This window comes from Rhinatrema bivittatum, chromosome 6, assembly GCF_901001135.1.
Source record: "Rhinatrema bivittatum chromosome 6, aRhiBiv1.1, whole genome shotgun sequence".
Taxonomy (NCBI): domain Eukaryota; kingdom Metazoa; phylum Chordata; class Amphibia; order Gymnophiona; family Rhinatrematidae; genus Rhinatrema; species Rhinatrema bivittatum.
Window position 1 is genome coordinate 185474635 of NC_042620.1, and position 19402 is coordinate 185494036.

Sequence of the window (19402 nt, forward strand, 5' to 3'; positions counted from 1 at the left end):
TCTTCGGTCTAAAGCATCCAAAGACTTCTGTTCCTTGCCAGGCGGGAGAGAAGAATGAGGTCGAGATCTCTTTGCCTTCTTCTGGACGGATTCCACCACTATGGATTGGTGGGGTAGTTGAAACTTTTGAAAACCTGAGGCTTCCTGAACTAGGTATGTGGCGTCACTCTTCCTGTTGACTGGAGGCACAGTCCCAGGGTGCTCCCAGATTCGGTGTAAGAGGTCAAGGAGAACTTCGTGGACCGGTATTGCCATTACCTCTTTAGGGCATCCAAGAATTGAAGCACCTCCAGCATTTTATGTCTGGCATCCTCCTCAGTCTGTAATTTGAAAGGAATGGTTTCAGACATCTCCTTGATAAAACTAGCAAAGGCGAGGTCCTGAGGAGGGGAGCGGCGTCTCTCTTCCGGGGGTGAAGGCTCTGACAAAAGGTCCTCAGAATCCTGTGAGTCAGAGGAATCATCCCCCCAAGGGTCATATGGAGGGTCTCCTTCACCCAGTGGCCCTTCAGATAGAGGCAGAAGTCCAAGTCCAGATGGATGAGACACTGATGGAAAATGAGGCATCTAGATCGGTGGTGGTGGCACTGATGGCATCAGTGTTTTTGACGGATGTCAAGGGACAGCTAAGCCCAACGGTCCCGGAATCGGCTCCAGCATTGGTGGTTTCCGGGGAGGTGAGGAACCACAGTCCGCATCTTCATCGTCCGAAGACACCAGAATCGGGATCGATGCCAGAGGAGGAATCGATGGCTGGGGATGCGCCAATGATCCCAAAGAGATGGGCACCGATGGAAGTGCACCAGAATGTCCAAGCGCTCGAGGAGCGGAGCCAAATTAACAGGCACCGGATTGGGCGTCGGTATGGGGATCGGCACCGGTGGTGACTGGAAGCCTCGAAGGGCTTGAAGTACTGCCTCTTGGACCATCCAGTCCAATTCCTCCTGGAAGGCTGGCATAGGTAACAACGCCCAGGGTTCGAGGCTGGCTAGGCGTTGCCGGAGGGTCCACAGGAGTTTGTGGAACCTCGGCTCCCGGCACCGTTGCAGGTGGGAACGCCTCGGGATCCCGGGTCCAGAGGAGGATGGGGGCTCCTCTCCCCGGGACCTTTTAGATGGTTGCTCGGCAGAGGTCAATGCCGCTGCCTTGTTTGTGCCGGCACCGGATGAATATTCGCATCGGTGCCAGTGACTATGCTTTTCGCGATGCTCGACCTGGTCTCTCTCAGGCGCCGAGGACGAGGACGCTGAAGTCTTCGAATAGGACGAAGCCGGTGACAGATGGTCACCAATGTCTCGATGCTTTTGAGACGTCGATGGAGACAGGGTCGAAGACGAGGAAATCTTCCGACTCTGTGCGCCTTTACCCGGAGTCGATGGAGATGCGCGCTTAGGGGCAAACAAGTGCTCCATCTTCTCTAGGTGGGCGCTGCGGACTTTAGGGGTCATTTGAGCACAACTAGTGCAATGTTGCACGTCGTGGGAAGGCCAGAGGCATAAAATGCAGACGTCGTGTGGGGCTGTTACGGACATAGTCCTCGGACATTCAGGGCACTTCTGAAACCCGGTCACCATTGAAAAAAAGGGGGTGGTGCACAATCGGTGGCTGTTGGGCACCGGTAAGAAAACCGTCAGGAACAGACCGCAAGAATGTGGTAAACTTACCAGAACGATAGCGGAGGTCGGTACATGATGGGGGACCCCGGGACGGGGTAAATTTTCTTAAATTCTCACAGAGCTCCAAAGAACCACGAGGCAACTGCTGCGCAGAAAAAAAAGAGACTGAAGGGGAACCCCTAATGGATGCAAGGTTAGTGGCATGCTGGGCATGCTCAGAATGCCAGTCAAAGTTCTAGAAACTTTGACAAAAGTGTTCCGTGATAGGGCTCCATTTATTTATTTATTCAGAGCTTTTTCTATACCGGCATTCATGATACAATCATATCATGCCGGTTTACAGGTAACAGGGGGTGTAAATAACCTTAAGCATTTAACAAGTGGAAAGGAACAAAAGTTACAATAAAACAGGGTTGCTGGAACTGGGGGAGGAAAGAAACAAGAGTAGGAGTAAGTTTACAGTAATTTAACAGTAAAAATTATTTACATTGTGCATCTGATGATGTCACCCATATGTGAGGACTACCATCCTGCTTGTCCTGGGAGAACAAGCTGTATAAATGTCATTTATAATCCACATAAATCTGCTGACTTTTTTAAGGGGGGTTGAATACTTTTGCAAGCCACTGTATATCTATCTGTATATCTCTCTTTATATACATATATATATAGATATACATACATATATAAACACACATACATAAAACAGTCATATTAGGCAATCTGTTTTTCCTCCAATAATTTTGGCAATATTGTTATATCTGAGGCATTGTACCCTGGCTCTAGTTTGTCCCTGGCCTGTCCTTCACATAAGGTAAACAACAGTGAGAAAATTTATGAGGCCACATATCAGTTAACTAATTCTACAAAATAGTGGTGTGCACCAAATTGCCTTTTAACCCTTGAGGAGAGGATGGTTATATATTTGAAAAATAAAAATACATTTTTGGTACAGGCAACAGCTGAAATATTGTTTTACATTTTATTCCTACTGCGGATTAAAAAATTCAGAGGTCCCAGTACAGCCCTGTGGTACTTTTATTCCTTACATGCTCATGATTTTACTAAAGGCAAAGTTTTCAAAGAAAACCAAGGCAAGAAACTGGATGAATGAATATGCATTACCCTTTACAGGAGAAGGCTGAACAACTAAAAAGTACACCTTGCAGCAGGATTCTGTTATTTACAGTAGGGAAAACTATCACGACTGCAGTCAGGCTCCTTTTGGAGCCTCAGGTCATGATTCTGGCTAGCTGAAGAAGTGAAAAATATAAAATCAAATCCTTTTGAGATTATTAGTGGGAACATAAGACTGTGTGAAAACAAAACAAAATGAAAAGAAAAAATGGAAGCCAATAAAGAACAGGCTATTCCCCATTTTTTTCCATTGTGACTATTTCCATGAGTGCAACAGATGGCTCTGTTTTGTCAACATTTAAAAAGAAAAACTGCCACACTGCCTTCTGCAGTCCTACATTACCGAGTAGCAGTTCATAAAAGATGTCAATTTTCAAAAAATTTAACTGGTTAGCTTTGGTAGTTAATCGTTTCAACCTCTGCTTTTCAAAATTTCCATCTGGAGACGACAGGTTATCTGGTAAAACATGAGCTCTGTTGGGGTACTTGAAGATACTGTTTTGGAAACATCTTTTATATATAGTTCTTCTGGCTTATATACTGTATATATACTTTTTAATTCACTGGGGAATAACAGCTTGAATCTATTCTTATTATTTTGAAATAAAAGATTTTTTTGTATTTTTTTTTTAATTTCTTTAAACAATTGGTATTTGCTAGGGCTTGTATGAACTAGTCAAGCAATTGTGGTTTTCTAAAATATTTTTATAAGTTGATATAAACTTTGTGTCACAGTTACTGGGATCTGGGTAAACCATCTCAGAAGCAGTGCAGGATTGCAAGATAGGACACTGAGCTAGACAAGGGCCGGTCTTCCACCTAGCCAGCTCCCTCCCCCACAGGTTAAGACCTTGTGTTTTGGGGCCAGTAGGTCTTTGCGGCAGCAGTACATCATGGTGAGTCCGGACAGGCTGGAACAAGGCTAGACAGGTTGGAGCGAGGCTGGATAAGGCAAGGCCAGACGAGACAAGGCTGGACAAGGCAAGGCTGCCATTGTTGACAGAGACAGATTGGAGCAGGGTTAGACTGGATACTGGAGCTGGATGCAGAACAAGGACTGGGGCTTAGTACAGTCAGAGGCAGGGCAGAGATACTGAGTATGAACTGGGGCTGGGGTAAGGCAAAGCAGAAGCAAGGCAGGTATAGGATACTAGGATGGGCAGGGTAAGACATGACCAAAGACAGAACTGGACATGGCAGACAGGACAAGACCAGACAAGGACATAAGAACATGCCATACTGGGTCAGACCAAGGGTCCATCAAGCCCAGCATCCTGTTTCCAACAGTGGCCAATCCGGGCCATAAGAACCTGGCAAGTACCCAAAAACTATTCCATGTTACCATTGCTAGTAATAGCGGTGGTTATTATCTAAGTCAACTTAATTAATAGCAGGTAATAGACTTCTCCTCCAAGAACTTATCCAATCCTTTTTTAAACACAGCTATACTAACTGCACTAACCACATCTTCTGGCAACAAATTCCAGAGTTTAATTGTGCGTTGAGTGAAAAAGAACTTTCTCCGATTAGTTTTAAATGTGCCACATGCTAACTTCATGGAGTGCCCCCTAGTCTTTCTATTATCCGAAAGAGTAAAAAACAGATTCACATCTACCCGTTCTAGACCTCTCATGATTTTAAACGCCTCTATCATATCCCCCCTCAGCCGTCTCTTCTCCAAGCTAAGCAAGACAACACAGAACAAAGAACATTATAGCCTGAAGACAACAAGGCTGGAGGCCCGAAGGCTCCTAGGTACAGAAAGGCCTGGAAGACCACAAAGCAGGATCAAGAATAGAGTAAGCCCAGAGGCCACAAGGCAAGGCAAGACAAGGCCTTGTGTAGGCCACAAGGCAAGGAGCAAGAAACAAGAAGGTTCAGAGGCCACAAGGCAAGATACAAAGAATGGCCAGGTCAGAGAGCCAAGGATGATTCCATGAAGAGGCAAGGTGATTCTGGCAAAGAAGGATTACATAGGGCTGAGATTTGGGTGTGGCAGAGAGGAGGAGCTTAGCAAGACTGGTGGTGAGGGGCTCACTGAAGGCCTCTACATGGAAGAAGAATCATAGCAGGCAAAACCAGGGCACAGAGAGGCTGCTTGGCAGGCAAACTTGACACTTTGGGTGACCCCTTTTTTGTTTTGGATACAGCCTCCCTAGATCCCCTATTCCAATCTCCTGCAAGGCAGCCACATTTAGCTGTACATAACAGAAGTGGCTACAGGAGCGTTCCAGGGATAGCTTTAAGACTCAGCCAGTTAGTGCCAGTTTTCAGCACTAACCGCTAAGTTTAGCTGGGCAACCCCAGCCACACAAACCAACAGTCCTAAATCTTGCCAGTCAAATTTTTCCTAGCTAGATTTAGGTAAATTTTCAACTTAAAATTGGCTAAAAATAAGCAAATGATTTTAATCATTCAGCAGTTCTTTGAAAATTGACCCCCAAAGTGTCCTATGGATCTCTGCACATCTTCTGGACAGATAAAGCAGAGTTGATTACCTGTAACAAGTGTTCTCCTAGGACAGCAAGATTTTAGCCATCACGAAACCTGCCTGCCACGCCGCCCCCGGAGTTGAGTTTCTCCTATGTTTGTTGTTTTATTTTTTTCATAATTCTATTTTACAAGACTGAAAAGGGACCCCTCATGGACGCGTGGATAGTGGCATGCTAGGGATGCTTAGTGTGTCAGTCAAAGTTTCTAGAAATTTTGACGTACGTTTTCCATGCCAGGCTCCATCCGATGATGTCATCCATGTGTGAGGACTACCATCCTGCTGTCCCAAGAGAACACCTGTTACAGGTAAGCAACTCTGCTTTCTGCTAGGTCAAGCAGGATGGTAGTCCTCACACATAGGTGAATTCCTAGCTACAGGCTACTCCCGAACAATGAAGGGACCAACAAACACCTAACCATGTGCCAACGGGCACAACAACACTGGTGCTGTTGGTAACAGAGGGAGATAGCCTGAACCCGAATAATGGGCCCTAGGCAGGAAGAGTTGGGTTCCGCAGCTGAAAGAGATTTCAAAGGACGGACTGGCCAAAACTGTGGCCATCCTTATCCAGACAGTAGTGAGAGACGAAAGTGTGTCGAGAACTCCACGTCACTGTCTTGCAGATCTCATCCATGGGGACTGCTCGCAAGTGGGCCACTGAAGTTGCCATGGCTCTGACAGAATGAGCCTTGACATGGCCCCCAAGCTACAGACCTGCCTGAACATAGCAGAAGGAAATACAGTCCGCCAACAACTCCCAATTTATTCCTATCAAAAGAGATGAAGAATTGCATGGACTGCCCATGGCCTGCTGTCTGCTCCAGGTGGAAGTCTACAGCTCTCTAGCAATCTAAGCTGTGCAGAGCCTGTTCGCCCAGGTGCGAATGAGGCATGGGAAGAAAGGTGGGTAGGATGATTGACTGGTTAAGATGGAAATCTGTCACCACCTTAAGCAGGAATTTGAGGTATGTACACAGAACCACCCTATCATGAAAGAATTTCGTGTATGGTGGGTATGTCATCAAAGCCTGAAGCTCACTGACCCTACACACTGAAGTGACCACGACCAAAAACACAATCTTCCAGGGTCAGGTACTTCAGATCACAGGAGGGCAGTGGCTCGAAAGGCTCCTTCATGAACTGAGCCAACACCACATTAAGGTTCCAGAACACAGCAGGAGGCTGCATAGGAGGCTTCAACTAAAGCAGACCCCGCATAAATAGACTAACTATGGGTTGCACAGAGATGGGTGCACCAACCATGTCTTGGTGGTAGGCACTGATGGCACTCAGGTGTACCCTGACAGAGTTGGTCTTCAAGCCAACATCTGAAAGGTGTAATAGGTAATCAAGCAATTTCAATGTACAGCAGAACGGGTCCAGGCCGTGACACTCACACCACATGGGAAACCACCTCCACTTCAGGCCATAAGACCTCCTAGTGGAAGGCTTCCTGGAAGCTACCAGGACCTTAGACACATCATCAGACGCATCAAGGGGTTGCAGAATTAGCTTCTCAACATCCAGGCCATTAGAGAAGACGCCCTGAGGTTGGGATGGCACAGCCTGCCCTGATCCTGTGTGACAAGGTCTAGGGAAATTCCCAGACTGATCAGCTCCCTGACTGATAGATTCCACAGGAGCGGGAACCACATCTGCCTAGGCCAATGAGAGGCTATGAGGATCATGGTCCCCCTGTCTTGCCGGAACTTCAGGAGGCATCTTCATCACCAAAGGAAGCAGAGTATACACATACAGAAGGCCCCTGCCCCAGTGGTGGGCAAAGGCATCAAGGCTGGTTTGCCATTCCCCCTGTACAGGGAGCAGAACTTTCCACCTTGCTGTTGCAGGGGGAGGTGAAGAGATCCATGTCCGGATTCCCCAGAGACAGAAGATCTGATCTGCCATTGTCGTGGGGTCAGAATGCTCAACTCAGACAGTTTGCCACCACCTTTTCTGTCCCAGCAAGATACATGGCTCATAGCAGCTTGCCCTGGGACCAAGCCCATGACCAAATGTGAACAGCCTCCTGACACAGTAGGAAGGACCTCATTCCTCCATGCTTGTTGATGTACCACATCGTCACTTGATTGTCGGTCTGTATAAGGTCCGCTTTGTTGGATGGGCGATCTCTGAACGTCCACAGCGCATAACGGATCATTCGAAACTCCAGGAAGTTGATCTGGGACTGAGCTTCCTCAGCAGACCACAGACACTGCGTGTGGAGCCCTTCCACATGGGTGCCCCAACCCAGGGCTGTTGCATCCATGGTAAGCACAACTTGAGTAGGGGGAGACTGAAAAGGAACCCCCTGCTCCAAACTGGGCAGACTTTCCCACTACGACAAGGAAGTCTGGAGGAATGGAGTAAAGCAGATGCATATGTGGAAGTCCTGGATGGCCTGTTGTCATTGAGACCGCAAAGTTCATTGAGCTCTGCACATGTGTAAGCGAACCAAGGGAGTAACATTATGTTTGCAGCCATGTGACCCAGAAGTTGACGCATGCGGCGGGCCGAGACCTGCCAGCTCCGGTGAACCTCTCCCGCAAGGGAAGCGAGAGCGAGCACCCGATCATGAGGAAGATAGGCCTTGGCCTGAGCCGTGACTAGCAGAGCACCAATAAAGCTCAACTGTGGTGATGGGGTAAGATGGGACTTCAGATAGTTGATGACAAGACGCAAGGACTCCAACACCCGAATAGTCAAGTGCAGGGACCAAAGTACTCCCTCTTGGGTGGCACTCTTGACCAACCAATCGTAAATGTTGGGGGAACACCTGCACCCCCAGTCGATGAAGGTGCACCCCCAACTGCTGCCAGACACTTGGTGAAGACCCATGGAGCAGAGGCCAGGCCAAACGGCAACACCCTGTACTGGTAATATCTCTCACCCACGAGGAACCGAAGATACTTCCTGTGAGCGGGGAAGATCATGATGTGGGTGTACGCATTTTTGAGATCAAGGGAATAAAGCCAGTCCCCTCTTTGCAGGAGGTCCTGGTAGCTTCCAGTCCCCTCTTTGCAGGAGGGGAATCAGGATGCCCAGAGAGACCATCTTGAACTTTTCTCTTCTCAGAAACTTGTTCAAGGCTCTCAGGTCCAAAATAGGGCAGAGTCCTCTGTTCTCTTTGGAATCAGGAAATAGCTAGAAGAACCCCCGCCCTTGCTGCTGCAGTGGAATGGGTTCGACCGCCCTGGCCGTTATGAAGGCAGATAGCTCTGTCAAGAGTACGTCCCAATGTGAGGATTGACCCCAAGAGGGACATGGGAGAGAGTCTGAGCAGACACCCAGGAAGTTCAACCAATACTCTTGACTAATGATGGACAAAACCCACCAGTCTGAGGTGATACTGGGCCAGCGATCCACGAAGAACTGCAGCTGGCCTCCAACTGGAGGGCTCAGCATCGGTGGTACAGTTGATTGGCATATGCTCCCTTGCAGCCTGTCAAAACCCCATAGCGAGGATTGGTTGGGGTGTTTGGCTGAGGTCTGGGGACTCACTGCTGTCTGGAGCGGCCCCTAGGATCCCTGCATTGTGAACAGGTGCAAGAGGTAGGCAGATAACATCTCCTTTGGCAATAAAAGGACCTCAAAGGGCCCTGTAGCAAGGACTTTCTGGCAAACGATGGCGGATCTGATGTACTGGCAGAGAGATGCTGAAGGGAATCATCATTCTCATGATGATCTTTCTTTTTTTTTTTTTATTTATCGCTTTTACAGATATAAACAAAGAATCCTTTGCTTTGAAATCAAGAGGAATTACAAAAAAGAAAACTATTATTAATTTACATTGATAATAGCAGTTACAACACCACATTATATGCAGAATTATTTATCCTCAATTATTCTAAGAAATATTTAAGGGGAGGAAAAGGAAAAGGAGGAGTATTAGAAGAAATCAATTTAACAAAACTCCTATGACAATATCCATATCTAATTATTTTAATACGCAGTCCAGATCTTTTAGATTGCTGGGGTTTCCCTTCTGGCATCTAAGAACCCCCTTAATTGCTCGGGATTATAAAATATATAGGTATTCCCAGAGTACTTTATTACACACCTAGCGGGGTAGCGCAATAAGAAACTTGCCCCTAAAGTTACTACTTCAGGGCGCATTAATAAAAAAGATGTCCTGCGTAACTGTGTAACCCTGGACAAATCAGGAAATATACGGATTAATCCACCCAAATAAGTAGCATTAATAGCCTTAAAGTAATATTTCATAATAAGGGCTCTATCAAATTCTGAAAATAAAGAGATAAAGAGGACAGATCTCTCAACAACCTCAAGCCCAGAGCTTTCTAGATATTCAGATAAATTATCAAAATTTCCCATATCCCCAACAGGGGATATCTGCATCTGGCTCTGCTTTGCTTTAAGTACAAAATCTTTTTAACAGCTGGTATTTGTTCGTCCGGGATCTGCAGAATTTCTTTCAGGTATCTTTTGAACGTTAGTAGTGGTATCTCACCCACTACTTTGGGAAAATTCAAAACCCTAAGGTTAAGTTGTCTCAGGTAATTCTCAACAGATTCCAGGCGTCGCATCGAAATAGCCTGATCTCTCACACAAGTGGCGTTAACATCAGACACTTGTTTCAGTTCCTCTTTAACCTGCTGTAGTACTTGTATTTGTTCCTCACCCTTCAGATGAAATTGATTTTCAACAGAGTCCATTTTTTGGGAGATTTCCTCCATTTTTTGGGTTTGTTCATTAAATGCCTTCATCAACCCCACAATCAGGTCCCAAAGGGACTCCATTGTAATTACTGCCGGTCTTTTTATCTCAATGGGGTTTCTTATTAGGTTACCCGTTACCTCTCTTCCTCCTGTCGGCAAGGTTGGTATCTGCGAGGTTTCCTCTCTCTTCTCCTCTCTCCATGCTACAGCCTCCGGTGGAATCGAGGAGTCGGAGAGCCTCTCCCACTTCGAAGCGCTTCCGAGCTGTCCACTCGATAGAGTCGCTCCTGTGACGCTCCTCACCGGCGAATCTACAGGCCCGGCTGTGCTCGAAGAGATTGCACTCGGCGGTTCTTGCGGTTCCGGTGGGGTCAGCGATATCTCCTCCTCCCGATCCGCTAGCGGGGCTCGTTGCCCCAACTTGTGATATGGGGGATGCATATTGCGAAATTATATGCTGTCCTGCGGGAAGTGAGGGCTCGGGTGGATAGACCCTCACTCTCCCCTTTCTTTTATGAGGCATTTTAGAGGAAAAAATTCAAAGATAAGACGAAAATGCAGGAGCGTTTGAATATGCGTCCGGTCAAGAAGCCATCTTGAATCCTCTCCCTTTCTCATGATGATCTTTCAACTGAGCCACAGCATTCCTCACCTTATCACCAAAAAGGTTCTCACCAGTATAAGGTAGGCCTGTGAGCTTCTCCTGGACCTCTGGCCGGAAATCAGAGGCTTGAAGCCAGGCCATCCTGCAGGCACTAATGCCCGCTGCCACCACCCTAGCTGCTGTTTCAAACACGTTGTAAGTGGTGCACACCTCATCTTTGCCACAATCCAGGCCCTGCTGAATGACCACCAAGAAAGTTTCCTGCTCTTGTTGGGGTAGGCACTCAGACAACTCCTGAACCTGCCTCCAGAGATTCTGAGAATATTGCATCATGTACAGTTGGTAGAAAGCAATATGGGCAATCAACATGGAGCCCTGAAACACTTTCCTACCCAGCACCCTATGTTGCCAACCTGGAGGAGCGGAGGCATGGGTACGGGAACGTCTGGCCTTTTTTAGGGCAGACTCTACTACGGCTGACTAATGTGGGAATTGCTGTCTTTCAAACCCCAAGCCCTGCTGTACCATGTAAATGGCATTGGCCTTCCGATTCACTGGAGGTACTGAGATTGGATATTCCCAAATCCGAAGGAGTGTAACTCCTTGAAGATCTCATGGACGGGAACAGCCACCACCTCCTTTGGGGCATTGACAAACTCCAGCACATCCAGCATCTTATGCCCGACATCTTCCTCCGACAGCAATTGAAATGGGATGGTTTCTGCCATGGCCCAGAAAAACCCCGCAAAAATCAGGTCCTCAGGCTAGGACTGGCGCCGCTCCTCCAGAGGAGATGGATCTGAGGGGTCATCCTCCTCACTGGGAGCACCTGGAGACACCAGGAGAGGGCTCCCTGTCCAGGCCCTTTTGGCTTGGGCACCCCCCCCCTCCCCGATGGACCTGGAACCAGACTGGGCAATGCCGTCTGCAGAACCAAGGGCCTCGACAATGCCTTGTGCTGAGACGGGTCCTTCCTCCTCCTCAGAATCTACAATGGAAATCGTACCGGAGGGAGGAGGCAACAGTGTCTACTGGGGCATCGATGGACCCCTCGGCACCAGCACCAGCTGCATGGGGAGGATGCCAAGAAGGACATCAAGGTGCTCCAGCAACAGTGCCAACATCGAGGGTACAGGCTCCGGCACCGGTGGGAGCACTGGTGAGGCAGGCCACTCGATACCATACAGGGCTCGAACAACCACCAGTTACACCCTGCCCTCCAACTCCTCCTGGAAATCCGCTGAAGACAGGATGGATGGAGGAGGGAGAAGCGTTACCGGATCTCCTTCAGCGCCCTGAGGGAGATCGGTGCCTGGCACCGATATCAGTAGGAACACCTGGGATCCCAGGTTCGATAAAGGGCAGTGCCTCCTCTCCTTGGGTTTGCTTTGGGGGCATCACAGCAGGCGCTGGTGCTGGTGCTGACCCAAGCTCGGTGCTGTGCATCGATGGAGACCGGTGTCGATGTTTCCTGGACTTCCCACAGTGCTCGGCCCAGTCTTTCTCCAAAGCAGAGGAGGAAGAGGATGATCCCGACGTCCTGGAGCGGGAAGACAGCAGTGACGGCCAATCCCTGGCTCCACTCTCTATCGAGGGCCCTGGAGAAGGGATGGACAACAAGGGTTCGATGTCCAGTGGTTCTCCTCGGCCTTTCGGAGTCAATGTCCCCGACACCGAAGTCAAGGGATCAGATTTCTTCCACCTGAACAGTTTCTCCATTTTCTCCAGGCAGGCGGATGCACCAGCCCTTGGGGGTCTTTTGGTTGCAAAAACAACACCCCCAGACGTCGTGCAATGCCCCCAGGCAGAGGATACATACCTCATGCAGATCCGTAAGAGACATGGTCCGGAGACACTGAGGGCATCGACAAAAACCTGCCAATGCCATTTTGAAAAAAGATCCAGCGAGCAGTCGATGACCGGCAGGCACCAAGGGAGACACCACCAGGAATTGACTGCACAGAAGGGGAAAAAAAAAAATGATTGCACCACCTGACTAACTAAGCCGGGAGGAATAGAGAGGGACCTGGCGCAGGAAAGTCAATGAATCGACTGGGAAAAAGCTTTCAGAAACAAAAAAAGAGCATGAGTTCCACAACCATGAGACGATAGCTCCGTGGAAAAGAAAGGATTGGCGAGGGACCCCACGTGGATGTAGGAATAGTGGCATGCTGGGCAAGCTCAGTGTGGCAGCCAAAGTTTCTAGAAATTTTGACAGACGTTTTCCGTTCCAGGCTCCATCCGATGATGTCACACGTGTGAGGACTACCAACCTGCTTGGCTAGGAGAATGACATATACAAGGAAGACAACCTCTGTCAACTAGCCTGATTCAGCAAGGTTGCCAGGTAACCACACATGCCCATCCATACATTTATGCTGGATTACTGCAGTACATGGTGTTATCAAGGTCTTAACCATGGAGAACTGAAAGTCATTTTTGCCATTTATGCAATCACTTAACTAGAAATCCTGATGAAGGCATAAGCCAAAAGGAAACAAAAAACAGATAAGAGGACATACAACTTCACATGAAAACAAAATTCATGATTAAAAATAAAGAAATTAAGAAAGAAAACAAAACTTCCAAACAAATATGAAAAAGAAGGCAATTGTTGTCTTACTTCTCATGATCTTCAGTGGCAATTACCTTCTCCACATTTTCCTCTTTCTGCTCTTCAGGGGATTGTTTATGGGGCCCCTGAAAACACTGGTGATGAACACATTCAAAGGACAGAAGAAAAAAAGTTGCATTTTAATATTCACCATAACTCCCCATCCCCGCCAAAAATTTCATAGCTAGGAAGTAATACAACAAAGAAACAAGCAAACTGATATTTTGAAGAATTTTGCTAGTACATCTTCTCTAAAGGAGTCAAAAGAAAAATGTTTGGACGAGAAGAAGCCTTCACTCTTTCCCTGATAGAGAAGACAAAGCAAGAAAGCAGATAGTCTGAAGCTTTATCAGTTGTCCAAGCACTCAGTTGTGCCAAGGTCCCATTGATATGGGCTTGCAACTGAGGTACTGCAAGAGACATTGTTTTCTAAGTTCAAACAAAAGAAAAAAGCAATACAAAAAAAAAAATAAAGCTTATTTCCCTCATGTCACATGTATTTATTACAGCGTAAATAAAACACAAAAACCCGGATTTTAAAAGGCCCGTGCGTGTAAACCCTGGTACACGCACAAGTGCCAGGCCTCTCCGAAGGGGCGGGCCGGGACAGCGCCATTCTACACTGTCCTGGGGAAGTGCACGCACCAGCAGAGGCTAGCGCGTGCAGATTACTTCTGCTCCAGAGGAACAGTAAATAATACAATTTTTAAAAAGTAAGTAGATAGGAAGGATTTAGGGGTTGGGGAGGAGAGGGGAAGAGGGAAGAAGTTTAGGTAGGGGTGTAGGGAAGTTCCCTCCCAGTCTGCTTCATAATTGGAGCGGACTGGGAGGAAACTAGGGGAGACCCGATTGTGTCGCCACACGTATTAATGGAAAAGTCCACCCCATAACCCCCCCCCCCCCCGCACATGCCGCCCACACATGCACGCACATGCATGTTATAAAATTGGAGCATCCATGTGCGCATGCTGGGAACTGCGCGCACACGGACGGCTGTGCACTCCTTTTAAAATCGACCCCAAAGTACATTGGGATTCAATGGTGCTTAGCAAATCTATCATTAGACAGCAGTGTTTTGTAGAAAAGGGTCTGCATATTTAATAAGGCACTGAAGACGTTGATAGTTGGCAATTTTCACTTTATAAATCATCATCTTCCCAGCTCAATTTATACCCTTGTGATCAGCAATATCTTCCATCTGTAGGAGAATATTGCACCAAAAGTCTAAATCAGTCAACCTGCAAGGCCTAGCTGCCCTTTTCCCAGCACAGAAACCTCCTCTAGGCAGAAGATATGCAGTGACTCTAGAAGTTTGAATCAAGCTGTTAATCATTAGATTTTACAGAACCATCATTAGTAGCATTGTTTTTATTGAGAAAAGAAAAAATATGTTTCACTTTAAAACAAAACTGAGTCTGTCTCCATGACGGAGGAGGAGACTTGTGTTTAGCAGGCCTGGAATATGTGATGCCCTGAAAGAGGCCTGTGCCATGCTCAGCAGGCATTAGAGCAGCAGTGAATGGTTTGCTCTCAGAGAAGGAGTCCTTTCCTAGCCTTGGCCATCATGGGGAATTGGTTCACCTAGCATATTTAGCCCAGGGAAGGCGATGGAAACAAACACAAAAATATTCAGTATCCTCTCTCTTTTGAGTACTTAGTGTTGGAACAAAGTGAAACGAAGAATTCTGATAAAAATACTGATTCTACCAGCTTTCTTTTGCAGTTGGAAGCACCAAGCTTCTTTACTAGAAAGCCTGCTGTTTGGAAAGAATAAGTTATTTCTTAAACACTTCAAAGAATTCTATAACTGATCAGAAACATCTTGTAACCATTGTGCAATGCAGAAAAAGAAAAAGTTTGGGACAGCAAGCGTTTAATATATAAGACTATTTACATTAACAATGGCAGAGAAAAACCTCAAATACTGTCAGAACTGGAGCTGGATCGAGCCTGCACAAAAGTAATTAAAAAAATATTCCCATAGATGGTAACTTTCAAGGTGGTGCAAGCTCAGGCACACGGTGATCTTAAAACATACATTATAAAAATGCCTTGACGTGGGTAGGCGTGCACCTAATTTTGCAAGTAAGTGTCCCCCAACTGTGCAAATTGGGTTTTGGCCATGAAAGTCAGGGAATTTTATAACCGGCATGTGTGCACGCCAAGACCAGTTACACCAGTTCGTCCAAGTTCACCCAGTGTACAACTAGGTCATCTAAACCCCCCTGGTTTAATAGCCTGCACTCCCCCAGTTACCTCAAACCCTTTAAACCTCTCAGGAATGGATTTTTTTTTTTTAAACTTACATTTCCTCCATAGCAGAAGTAAAATTATGCAGCACTAGACTTTGGCGCTCACCCAGGCACGTATTTGCATGCACATCTCAGCCCTGCACCCAAACACCCATGCCCCACCCCTTTTTGATTTTGAGTGAGATGTGCGCATAGCAGGAGATACATGCACATGTAGGAAGTTTTTAAAATACGGCAAGCGCGTAGATGCCATACATGCACACACATCTCCCGATTTTGGCACACGCCGGGCTTTTAAAATTAACCTCATATCGTATGTAACGATCTAAAATATAAAGAACGATACACACCTTCAGTGAAACAAAGCCATACGGTTGGAAACCTTTAAACTCCTCATGGATTTCAGACATTAATCGCGCTGTCTTCTCCCAAAAATGCAAGAGAGTGGTCTGCAGAATATAAAAGCAACGATTACATAAACTCACTCTCCAAAAGCTGTCTGCATAGGTTTATGTTTTTCTAAATATTTAATCACAAAAATAATTGTGTGTATCTAGCTCAGAACAAATAAGCCCATAAGCCCTTTAAGAACAACTGTTAGTGTTGGGTGGGAGGAGGGAATATACTAGTGAAGATGGCTGGGTGGGAGGAGGTGGGAATATACTAGTGAAGATGCTGTCTGTAATGGACTGCCCAAGCAAGGGCTTGACTGCATTATCAGGACAAAAATATTTCCCATCAGATGGGGAAGAGTACCTCACTAGTCCTGTCCATGCCAAGGCAGCCAGTAGTCTTAACTACTCCTAGGAGCAGAAATCTGTCAACCTTCCTCCAAGGGAGTCAGGAAAATGGAGAAAGATAGAACAATGGAAGACAGCATAAGGCATATAGACAAAACAAAACACAGAACATAAGGCAAGAGAGAAAAATTAAACATATAAAGGAGTCAATAGACTCAAGATACAGAAACAAAGCCAGAATTAAGGAAAGGGTGGAAACATTTAGTTTGTAGATTACCATAGTCAGAATAATGCATATTTATTTAGTACCTTCTGTTCTTTACAAGATGCTTATTGAATACATTTTTTTCTCAACAGAGTTTCTAATTTATGACAGATGGTATTCTGTTTAAAAAAAACTGTCTCCTGTTATTTACCTTCTGGAGCACAAAAATATTTTGGGTGAATTAAGTGTGTAGCCCACCCCATATTACAAATAAAAGACCAATAAATCCTCCTTACCCTAAAGGAATTACATAAAGAGTGTCGTCTTTGCACGGTCTAGATTTGGACTGATTACAAAACCTTTGGAATTATCTTGACTGTTATTTTTATCTGTGTTACCTAACAAATGTATATTACTGCACCTAATGTTAATTATATTTATTGTCAATCAACTCCATAACTACTGTGTTGCTCTTTAGCATGCTTTAAACTTTCTGGCTGGAAAAGTATGTCATAAATAAATAAATGATGATTATGATAAAAGGGGGTTGAAATAAAAAAAATAAATAAATAAATCAAAGGCAAACTACTAACAGGGTTGAAATAAATGAGTATTCTGATTTTGGTCCAACTGATAAATAAAAATAAATTAGGTAAATCCCTTAAACACAGAGAAGTTAATTCCCTTTAACCATTTTAGTAATTCATGAAGCTACTTATTTCCCCTCATGTTAACAATAAAACATTATGACTGATATTTATTCAGTTGTGCATGGCCACTGAAATCCAATGCGAAGTCTAAAAGTTGCACATGCAACCAAAAGCTGGGCACACAGAATGGAGATCTGAATATATGGCAATCTTACTGTATTTTAAACTACACCTAGGAATGTACGCATATTGAACTATTATCTATATGCATTTATCTAAGCACAGGGATTCTTGAAACACTTATTCAAACTATTCTGAGACAAGAAGAAATAAGCAAAAGAAAATGTACAACTTAGTAAAAACAATATTTCTCAAGCCAGTACTCCCTTAGCCAGTCTGATTATCCGGCTATCCACAATGAATATGCATGAGATAGATTTGCATACAATGATGCATATTCATTGTGGATAGCCTAAAAATCTGACTGGCTAGAGGGTACTCCAGAACTGGCTGGAGAAAAGGCAAGCTAACATATACAGCACAGCTAAGGGAAGCACTGCCTTTAGCTCACTGGTGGATTCCTTGGTTTGGAGCCAAAGGGCTGTAAAGGTCAAATGAAAAGACAGTTAGAAAACATACTGCAGAGAGACTGCAACCCTCATCCCCAATAAAACAGAATTATTATGGAAAGAGATTGCCACCAGATTGCTAGGATGAAAATTTGGCTTTAGTTTTTAGTGTCCTTTAAAATAAATAGTGGCATCAAGTTTGTAGATGTGCTAGCAAAATTCATGTATCTGGGCAAGAAGCTTGCACAATCAGAATTTTGTTGTACAATCAATTACCATTTCATGAACTCTACACCAGGGGGTTATGTACAGGTCATAGTAACATGAGACTAAGACTCCTTCTCATCAAGGCTCAAGACTTTTCTACATGTTGATGCAAGTACAGCTGGCCAATGATGTCAAGCTAATCAGGACTCCCTGCCCAGTTGAGAGTACTTCACTTAATGTGATCTGAAAGAGACTCAAAGAAAATAAAATTTATCATCACAATAAAAATATCCATTTGTATAGCCCAGGAGTAGGCAATTCTGGTCCTCAAGTGCACAAAGAGGTCTGGTTTTCAGGATATCCACAATGAATATGCATGAGATATTTACATACAATAAAAGAAGGGCATGCAGATCTCTCATATGTATATTTCTTGTGGTTATTCTGAAAACCCGACCTATCTGCAGCACTCAAGGACCGGAGTTGCCTACCCCTGCTGTAGCCAAATACATCACAGTATGTAGCAGCTGATACGATCACATTTGGAGTCTGGAAGGGATGATGCCGACTGTGTGAGAGTTAATGGAATGGTAAATGATGGTAATACAAAATTCCTGTTCAATTTCACTCATACAACCTACATTAAGGGACTTATGAAAGCAATACTTAAGAGCTTGAGTTGATCACAGCTGGAAGAATTCTCCTCCCAAACTTGGCATCCCAAATGACCACTTCTCTATTCTGTAATGTACAGCAAAGGTGTATATATATAAAACTTCAAACTACAGTTTTGCATATCTGGTCAGCAGATACTTGTGACTTTACTGCAAAAGAGATAGCTATGATCTTGTAGAATGAGATGTAATAAACAAAGGAATGTCTTATTTAATTTTTTATATGCTTCTGAAATACAACAGCTGATCCAATGAAAAATTAATGGCTTTAGGGCTGGTAGACTTTCTTGCTTGCTCTATAAAGAAACAACTGGTCAGATTTCCAAAACGTTTGTGTACTTTGTAAATAAAATGTTAAAGCTCTCATAACATCTAAAGAATGAAGTTCTTTTCCTTTAGCTTTTGGCCAAATCAAACAGTTTGAAAATTGCTCCATTAATGTGTTTGTACATAATCCCATATCTAATTCTTGAAAAAGAAACTATCCTGGACAAAAACATTTTGACCCAGCTTGATGAGTAAGTGGAAGTGGAGGATTTACTAGATGCTCATCAGTTCAGATTGAGAAGGGGACATAATACTAGAATACTATTGTTTAGGCCGATGCAATACAGTGCGCTTGGCTGAGCACACGACTTTACCGGCGCTTGCATGCGTGTCCAAAATCCCTCATGCAATAAGGGGATTAGTGCATCCAAACAAGCGCGAAGCTAATAGTGCTCATCACATGTAAATTCATGTTGATGAGACTATTAGCTATTACCTGCAATGCAAAGAAAAACGTGCACACATTTTTACTCTCAAAAATTAATGCCTGCCCCGGAGCAGGCGTTAATTCTTGAGGAGCCTCAAAAGTTTACATAAAAGCAAAAATTACTGTTTTTCTGTAGTTCCTCTGACTTAATATCGTGGCAATATTAAGTCAGAGGAACCTAAAAAAGGAGAACAGAAAAAAAAAAAAA

The 19402-nt window shown here is 45.1% G+C and overlaps 1 protein-coding gene across 4 annotated transcripts in view; it reads right to left on the minus strand.

Annotated features, from left to right (window-relative positions):
• The window catches only part of ICA1L (islet cell autoantigen 1 like), a 213832-nt gene that overhangs the window by 97100 nt on the left and 97330 nt on the right, over positions 1–19402 (minus strand). For all 4 annotated transcript variants that reach the window (XM_029606294.1, XM_029606293.1, XM_029606295.1 and 1 more), the window contains 2 exons: positions 15746–15844; positions 13153–13238 (listed from right to left, as the gene is read on the minus strand). In XM_029606294.1, the coding sequence (XP_029462154.1) occupies positions 13153–13238; positions 15746–15844 (185 nt within the window). The remainder of the gene's footprint in view (positions 1–13152; positions 13239–15745; positions 15845–19402) is intronic.